Consider the following 9,691-nt stretch of genomic DNA (forward strand, 5'->3'; position numbering starts at 1 on the left):
ATAAATAATGCTATTTATTTATTTTTGTAAATCAAGGTTATACTTGTCATTGTAACTTATTGGCAGTTACGATTACAATTTGGTGTCAGTATGCATTCTGAATTTCATGGGAAGGACTCAGGTTTGAATCCTTTCAGTTAGCGTAGATACTAGCACTGCCTATTCTGTACAATGCAGTTTCCACTTTGTTTGAAGATGCATTTTCCTTTTTTCCTATTATCTTGACATATTTAAAACATAAAAAGCATCTGCGACAGTGCTAAATGATAAATCTAAAAAAGATCGCCTCATTAAAATAAACATTTGCTCAGACAGTAAAGTAACACATCCATTTTTTATTTTTTTTTAGCTTAAGGTTTTGTGCATGGGAGTGGGGTAGTGCTGCAGCTTCACCTATCTGCCAATGTGACAATGATTAATGGTGCTGAGCATTGGGAGCCAAGGCACACTGATTGCACAAGTGTGCTGTGCATTACTGGGAGTTGACTAAGTCCCATGACACTTTGCACCAGAGGGCAGAGGCTGAGAGGTTTGTGCTGAACTGTGATTGGTGGAGCTCATTACATGCTTCTCAGGCCCATGGAGAACAGCAGCAGCAGCAGCAGCAGCTTAGTCATGGGAGGGTTTTTAATCAGAGGCAGCACTAGGACTGTGAGGTCTCCTACAGAATAAGGTGCAGAGGGACAAACACAGGCTTCTCATGTGGTAAGTATGTATGTGTATGTGTGTGTATATATATATATATATATATACACAGATGTGTCCACATTCATCTTGGTTTTATTGTGCCATGTATGGCACAATTTGGCACACATTGGACTCTGCAAAAGTAACACTTTGGGATTTTTCTAAAAATTTCCACCTCTAATCTATTACTTTATACAAATTCTACTGCTGCAAACAATTTTCAGAATCCATCCACTTGTATATATATCCCCTGCAGTTACCCATTGACCAAGTTTATTCTGCCTTTACTCTGTGTTTTGACAGTGTAATACTCTCCCATGCAGTTTGCGGCCAGTAATGAAAAGTGCAAGGGGGCCCCCCTGTCTAAAGTACCCCGGGCCCCCCGAAGGCTTAATCTGGCACTGAACACATCTATAAGTGAATGTCTGCTCTTACCCCCACTTATTTGTGTTACTGTTTCATTCGCTATAGGTCATTTAGGAACTTAAAAATCTGGGCCGCTATTACATTTGTACTGGCACCAAAACGTGACTCACTGTCAGCCTCGTGTACAGCAAAATGTATGCCCATCTTCAGTCTAGCTGCCTCCACAAGAACGCCCTTGTGCAACCTTTCCAGGTCTTGCATTGCTTAATAAGTAAATGTCACTTCAAAGTCCGCTCACTTTCCTAACGTACTGTTTGGCTTAGCTTTATTTATTTAATACATTGTGAAAGTGATGGCATATTGGTACATACTGTATACCATGTGTTTAATTTTTTAAAATAAGATTAATATAAAATAAATGTGTTTATGTTCCCATACAGAGTGGAAATATAGCCTAAGAAAAGTCTAGACTGAGCATGGCATGGTTGTACAATCTATGGAACCCCTTCCCCACTATTTCAATCTGAGCTAGCAATAGGCCTACCATTATGTCACTTTAAGTTAGGACACTAAAACATTACACAGGCTCCGTGGTTGGCTAACTTCAAGCCTGCATTGCACTCTATTTTAGTCGGCAACAGAATCTGTGTAATCCATGAGCATACCTGTTTAAAGGTATAGAGGTAAATAATAGGGTCCGATCTCGGATGTTTTTTAAAGTGGCCACCATTTATAAGGGAAAACCAGATGCAACTCAACATCAAATGATTTTTCAGGTCTGTGCATAACCCTGACCCTTCCACAATTGTCCGGTAGAAACAGGCTAATCGAGGCCAGAGCGGAAATCACCCCCCCCCCCCCCCCTAAAAATGCCTTTTTACTGACACACTTAGAAAACATCAGGTTTCTGGCCATAAATGGCGACTTCCTGTCAGTGAAGTTGCGAGAGCATTGCGAATAGATTCTTCATAGTTTTTTAAGCTGTTTGGCTTCGCACATGCACCCTGTGATCCGTACGCATGCACAGTCATTCGATATATAATTGAGTGTGAATTCGGCTCTGAATAACTCCCATTATTGGTTTTGTACAGTGTGCTGCATTATTACTGTATGTTGCCTCATTCGCTGCCTAGCACAGCCAACAGTATGTCTACTTTCCAGTATGTCTAACTGCTTCCATAAGGACGTTCTGATTTTCTGTTCTTCTGTTGTGCAGGTTGAAAGATGTCTACAACCGTTTCTTCTATCCCAGGCAAAGCTGGAGGCTGTGAGGGATTTGATGTCAGACAACATGGAGAGAGGACTAAAAGCAAAAAAGGAGATACCATCAACATTGAAAATGCTTCCTATGTATGTCCGCTCAACTCCAGACGGCACCGGTTAGTGGAACCTTCTTCTTTTAGTGAACCTGTTCATAGAATCATACAACAAGAACATTGTGTGTGCATGTATGCGTGTGTGTGCGTGTATGCATGTATGCTTGTGTGTGTGTGTTTATTTATACAGGTGTGTAAAATATAGGACCTACAGTACTTTTCTCTAACATGTTTTCACTGATGTGTGGCCAAAACCATGCGTGTATTCAGGGCCAGTGTAAGGCTTCTAAGCACCCTAGGCAAAACTTCAACCTACTGCCCCCCCCCCCCCCCCCCATACTGCCACCAATAACCATTTTCCAACCACTTAATGCATACTTGCCTAACATTCTGGAACAGCAGGGAGCATCTTATCAATTGAGTGATCCCCTGCTTTCCCTGGAGGACCCCCAGCACCCTCCCCTTTGCCATCCACAAACGAGTACAAGGAGGAGGGGTAGCAAAATAGGACAGTATGCCTCAAGAGAAATTATAGAGGGGAGGTCTTAGAAGTTCCACAGAAACCACCTGCATTAAGTACAACAAGGATCCTCACAGACATCCTTGATCTTTTTATAGGCAGACTTGGTGGCGCCCCCCCAAGAGATCCTGGCGCCCTAGGCAGTTGCCTAAAGCTGCCTAGTGGTAGAGCCGGCCCTGTGTGTATTAACATATTTAGGGGCAGATATGCTAAGCCTTCAAGAGTGATAAAGTGGAGAGCGATAGAGGGCCTGATTCAGGTCCGACCGGTCCCCGGCATATTCGCAACGGAAACCAATGTTTTGGCTCTGCACATGTGTATATGCTTACATACACATTTGTAGGGCCACTGTGCAGGCGCCTTCAGCAGCTTGCAGAGGTGTTCGCACAGGGGGAGCAGGATGGAGGCGGTCAGGGGGGTGGCGAATGGGGATGCTTAGCATTTTATGGGCGTCCACATGAAAATGCTAGGCCTTTCCATGGGTACATGGGTGGTCCGATGCCTGCCCCCTTCTTAGAGCGACACGCTACAGATATAGGTCAGTCAGCGACCATCGATTGATTTCGCCCCAGAACAGTTTTATGCTAAACATCCATTCGCAATGGAGCCGGGATGATCGTGTGTGGGGGGGGGGGGGGGAGCATTGACTCACCCGGTGGCCATCGTTAGATGGCTCGCTGAGCAGTAAATTTACGCTGCTTAGCGAGTTAATGTGAATCAGGCCCAAAGCACCAGCCAATCAGCCCGTCATGTTTCAGGCTGTCTTTGAAAAATGATAGGAGCTGGTTGGTTGGAAGTTTATCTTTCTCAACTTGATCACTCTCCAAGGCTTAGTACATCTGCCCCTTGGTGTATATTAGGAATGTGCAGGAAGAAACAAAAAACAAACACTTGTGTAAACAAGCCCTTCCAATCACCCATACTGCCAGGCAACAGCTTTTCTGATGATGCATGGTGATCATTTACATTGTATGCACTCATAAGCAGGGCTCTGTGTACTCTATATTTCACTATGAAAAGCTTATTATCCTTTACAGCACCATGTATACAATGTTATCACTTTATACTGCATTACCATGTATAATATTAATGGTGCAGTGAAATAATCAGTTACTGCTACCCTGTGCTTTATTTGGCTATTTCAGCAAGACATGAGCAATGAGTAATGAAAATGTCAGACGGTTTTGTGGAAATTTCTTCCCCCCATCCACCGTTCTGCTTTCTTAAAATAATGTGACAAATAAGAAGATTTTTGGCCGATTCAGAGATGGGCACAACGTCCATGTTGTACGCAGAGGCATGACAGCAATCGTCGCACTGAGAATTTAAGTGCTTGATAGTCAGGAAGCATGTATGGGACATAACAAGGGAGTCGGTACTGAAATGCAGGCATGGCGCGGCTGTTTCAGGGGCTTGTTATAGTCTGCAACTGTGGTTACACTGGCTCCAGCTTCTCACTTCCGACAGCCATGCTGTGCGACCATGGGGCTGCTCATAAGGTTGATTATTGACCGATGTGCGTCCAATTTGTGATGCCTCCAATGCGTGTCCCCATATAAATACTAGCTGCTGCTACATTTGCATTTTCCAACATACTACACCGCAGCTGCAAAGGCATTTCTATAGATCTATGAATCAGGCCCCATGTCAGTGATGTCACATACTTCCAGTTCCTTTGAGGCAGGGGACTGGGCAGCTGACTGGGTAGGAAAGGGGCGGGCAGGGGCAGTGCTAGAAAGGTATGATGCATTTGGTGGTGTGGCCAGCCCAATTGTGTACTTGTAGCCATGCCCCCACCGTGCAATGCCGGTATTTAAGGTATTGCACAGCGGGGGGTGGGGCTACAATGACGCACTATGCGAGGGGGTGGGGGTCAGGCACAATTCCGGGAGTCTTGCTTACCTTTCTGGGGGACTGAGAGGGGGACCCGATTTCCAGGAACCTCCTGCCCATTCCGGGAGGGTAGGAAACCATGTACAACCTGTTCAACCGTTGCATGACTCAATTTACTTGCTTCGGGCATGGTGCCCAATTGGAGTCCACGTGGATGTTAAAGTATGAATAAGTCCCCCCCAAAAAATCATGAAAAACTCACGTTGACCTTATGCTTGTGTCAAACTTTTGTCAATGTCGAGCTAGGGCAAATTGACTTGTCAACATGGACCTAGACACTGTAGACCTATCATCTAGATTCCCCTCACACTATAGAAGCCTATGGGCTTTATTCCGCGAAATCGGAATCCCTCCCATCATTTTCCGCTGCCGCCACTTCCTTCGGCACATGCGCAGACAGACTCCAGGGTCATAAATCTGGAAGTCCAGAGACCAGTGCTGGTTGCAAAGGGTGGCTGTTACTGGAAGAGCTGCCCTTTGTGCTATTAATTGACTATGTTAGTACAGTACAGTCAGTAGCATCATGATATGTGGCAGGAAGTACCGCAAGATGTTAGTACATCCTGTCTGTTGGCTGAAAAAAGCTTTATTGTATAGGCTGAATAAGTCATAGTAATATTCATGAAATCATATCTTATGTACAGATGGAGCTGCACTCACTTCAACCCGGCGGCGCACCATACTGTATCTCTCTGTCTTGGCGCACCGTTCGCTGACAATGGTGCGCGTATGAGACGCTCATGTGGACCCATTCCGGTGAACAGCACGCTGAGACGGAAAGCTGTTGCGTGCCAGTGGGTTGAATGAGTGCGGCTCCATCTTTACATCTAAGAAATGGCTGCATGGAACACCTTCATGAAAGCTAAATTACTTCTACCGTATAAAGAGACTGGAGCACAGCCAGGGTAAAGACGTTTAAGGATATAGATTGAATATCCCTTGAGGCACTGGGTACATATTTGTGAGATGGAAACAGTGTGATGCTACCAGGACAATGTCTTGGTCAAACCATCCTTCCAAAGTCATTTACTGAGGGTTAATGAAAATGCTAAGGGAGGTCACTGTAAGGGCTATGATTGCTTTAAAACAACTATAGAGGTCCCTGACTGAGGTTATGGGGAAATGCTGACTGTTCAACACATTCAGATGATTAGACAAACATAGATTGGAAGGAAGCCGGGCCTGCAGGAAAGACACATGGCAGCGATCATTTGCCTTTCACACTGACAATGATCATACGCATACAGTAAAGGTTACAATGGAGTATTGCAGCAAGAGGAACTTGAATATCCTTGAGCGCTGTTATTAAAGTCTGCTCTGCAGAAGACAGAAAATGTGCAGCAACAATAAAAGACTTGGATGATCTGTAGCCATCAGTACATTGACATTGTAATTTTATGCCAAGAAAAATATGACATTAGTACACATCACAAAGGGCCAGATTCTCTAAGCTTCAAAAGTGATAAAATAGAGAGTGTTAAACAACCAATCAGCTCCTGCCTGACATTTTTCAACACAGTTTGTGACATGGCAGGTAGGAGCTAATTGGCTGGCTGGCCATTTTATCAATGTTGAAGCTTAGTGCATCTGGCCCAAAGGCACGCATCGATAGACACATATGGACCCATGTTATTGTTTTAAATGTGACCACAAAATGTGATGAGCACAAAGACTATCAGTTCAATTAGGAGTTGATCACTGATATGCGGATTCACAATCCATTCAATTGGCCCAATTTAGACCTGCTCACTGGGCTGCAAGGTTTTGAAAGGCAAAGGCTCCTCCATGATGCCCCGCTCAAGTGAAATCCTGCCGATGTGCACTGCTTCAAATGCGTTCACAGCCGTGCACACAGGGGTAAATACATTCAGAATCACTCACCATCTAAAGTATTCCCTCCTGTTCACAATTGGCTAATAAATCTAGACATACTCAGCGTTGCAAAGGTCGTGGGGAGAAGGACGCCATCGGCGGCCCTCCCTTCCAACAGCGGGGGATGTCAGCTCCGTCCCCGATCAGCCTGTTTCTCTCACACTTGCTGAGAAGGTTCAGGGCTACGCACAGACTGCACACACTGGAAAAATTATTCAATGGTGATTGCAAATGGATTTGCAGCTAATCGCAGGGCTGTGATATTTTCGCTGCACAGGGCGGGATTTCACTCTGGCTAGGCGGCGATTACCTGATCGCAGGGCTCTGCAAATTAGGAGCCCAGTGATCAGGTCTGAATTTACCCACGCAGATCGGGTAGAGCTCCTCTCCAGCCTGGCACCTCCTGCTTAACATCCTCTGTTGAGCAGGTAGCGCCAGCTGTGCTTACAAACATGTCAGTCCCTTGGTACTTCTTCTTCAGGTTCTTTTTCTGTTCCATTGCTCAAAATTCATTACTTGCACATGGAGGGTGGGGTAAAATCCATTTGACGGTGAGTGATTGCAAATTGATTTCCCCCTTTTTATATGGCTGTGCCATCCTTCCCCATGGTGCCCTCCCAATATGCCCCCCAGTGCCCCACATATGGTATACAGTCTACTTCCCTGTGAACGTGAGTACTCACCTCCCATGGTCAACTCCCTTTGGATACTCTCAACTATGTGTTCAACTTCTACATGCACAATGCATTCAGATGGCTCCTGAGTCTCTTCATCACTATCGTTGAAGTGATAAGGGGACAGGCAACCTTTCTATGGTGTATATGGCACTACATCTGCAGTGGTGCCCTTGTCCCAACTTTTACAGTATGTCTCTTGATTGCAGCAAATGCTGCCTGCAAAACCCCTTCCCTGTGACCAGGGCTATGAGGGGTTAAACCAACCTGGCCAGCACTAGGATCCAGCAGCCACCCTCACCTCCAGTCCTGTGAGGAGAAGCCTGCCTGGGTGCAGGAAGGAGAGGTGAGAGGACATCCAGGCAGCGTGACAAGAAGAGATGAGAAAGCCCTGTGAAGGAGAGCTGCAGCGTGGAGTGCCAGAGCCCAGTGTCAGAGAGAAAAGGAGTGTGCTGCAAGAGTAGGAAGCACTGAGGCATGTGTGAGAGAAAGGTGAAGAAGGCTGCTGTCCCAAGTGTGAGAAGCAAGAGAGAGAGAGAGAGAAAGCACACTGAAGCACCCAGCAGAGAGGCCAGACAGCATGCAGCAGTATAGCTAGTGATCCATGTTGCAGGAGCCAGCAACACCCCTTGTATTACCCAGCAGGGGCATCCCATACCGCCTATTTACAACCCACATACAGGGCCTTATTCTAGTTCACTCTTTCTGACAAAATCCTTCTTAGATGGACAAAACCATGTGCACTGCAGGTGGGCAGATGTAAAAATGTGCAGAGAGAATTAGATTTGGGTGAGTTATTTTGTTTCTGTGCAGGGTAAATACTGCTGCTTTATTTTTACACTGCAATATAGATCTCACTTACAAGTAAAACCCCACCCAAATCTAATTCTCTCTGCACAAGTAACATCTGCCCCACCTGCAGTGCACATGGTTTTGTCCATCTAAAAAGGATTTTGTCAGAAAGAGTGAAGTAGAATAAGGCCCACGGAGAGGGGTTGTTGCTTCAGCCACAGCATTAGCTGCTTATCAAGAATAGGGGAACCCCGAGAGCCAGAGAGGGGACAGCACCTGTGAGACTCCCACTGCCAAGGCCGTCTACTGTTAAGGCTACCCCTGTAGCCTGGTTAATAAACAGAACACGAGGCTACCCCTAAGAAGGGAGCTTGCCTGTCCCTCTTCCTGAGGACCTTTTACCATTAACCCTTTCCCATGTGGAGTATAAATAAGTGCTCCCACCATTATAGGGACGTACACTTATATGTTTGAGGACCTCTTGACGTGGGGCCATTGTTTTGAGCCAGTGACTGTCTATCTGGGACAATGTACGTTGATTACCGTTAATTTGCATAAAGGTTGTGGAAGCATTTAGATTGGCTACAGAGCCAGAGAGTCTTGTTCTTTTAGTATTTTTATGTAAGTGTAACTGTTAAAGCCGATGCAGGTTAGAATATTGAAGTGATAATTGCTTTATTTTATGCTTTACCGTAACTGCGTTTGTTGAGTATTTGTTATGTCACTTGCAACCTATTGAAATAGTGCAGCGGCCAGTCTGTGTGTTAGTAAATAAATTACTGTCGCTGTTAACAGTAGTAGTAGTAGTGTACCTTTTGTGGGTTCTTCTTGAAGTGTGCCATTCCCTGCCACATGTTCTCCAGAAGAAGCCGTAAAGATCCCTGAAGCCGTCTATTCCAGAGCCAGGTACGCCTTCACACCACACCATCACATGGGTGCACTTACACATGCAGACCACAGAGACACGGCAGCCCCCATCTGATACAGTAACAGGTGCAATCCTGGTAATTACAATGACCCTGTGTGGCCCTTTCTTCCCCTATTCCAGCTCTGCCAATCAATCTGGGAGAGTAAGACAGTATGGGCCTAATTCAGATGTGGTTGGAGTTGTAACTTCCTTGGAAGCAGCACTGGTCATGCTGTATGGTAATGAAGCTACAGTAGGGATATAACCTGTGTTCTCAATCACCAATGTGAAGGTTACGGCACCTATGGTGCCACGCTAGCCGCAGATCGCAAAGGCAAGGATCTCGATTCTCTTTCCATCCCCTAAACAGCAATGACACATCTCCATTTTTATGGTGATCGTCCACTCCCCCTCATCCGCCTTCTGAACAGCTTCCACTAATCTGTGACTGATACAGGGTGGTAGTGGTGATTAGTGATGACACAGACCCTCCTCTTAAACCTGGACATGCCTACCTTTTTTCAGACACACCAAGAAATGTCAGGTTACCCCACCTAAACGCCAGCTTCCTGTCAGTTAAACGGCAAGGGAATTGCATTTACGATCCATACGCATTTTCTGTCACTAATTCCCCTTGTGCATGCGGGATGCTAAAGGTCGCAGA

At 45.6% G+C, this 9,691-nt stretch overlaps 1 protein-coding gene across 1 annotated transcript in view; it reads left to right on the plus strand.

The window, feature by feature from the left end:
• HK3 (hexokinase 3) overlaps positions 1 to 9,691 on the plus strand; it is a 91,183-nt gene that overhangs the window by 24,329 nt on the left and 57,163 nt on the right. The window contains exon 2 of the mRNA XM_083182130.1: positions 2,270 to 2,432. Coding sequence (XP_083038256.1) covers positions 2,270 to 2,432 — 163 coding nt within the window. The remainder of the gene's footprint in view (positions 1 to 2,269; positions 2,433 to 9,691) is intronic.

This window comes from Crinia signifera, chromosome 4 (genome assembly GCF_055691185.1).
Source record: "Crinia signifera chromosome 4, ASM5569118v1, whole genome shotgun sequence".
Classification (NCBI taxonomy): domain Eukaryota; kingdom Metazoa; phylum Chordata; class Amphibia; order Anura; family Myobatrachidae; genus Crinia; species Crinia signifera.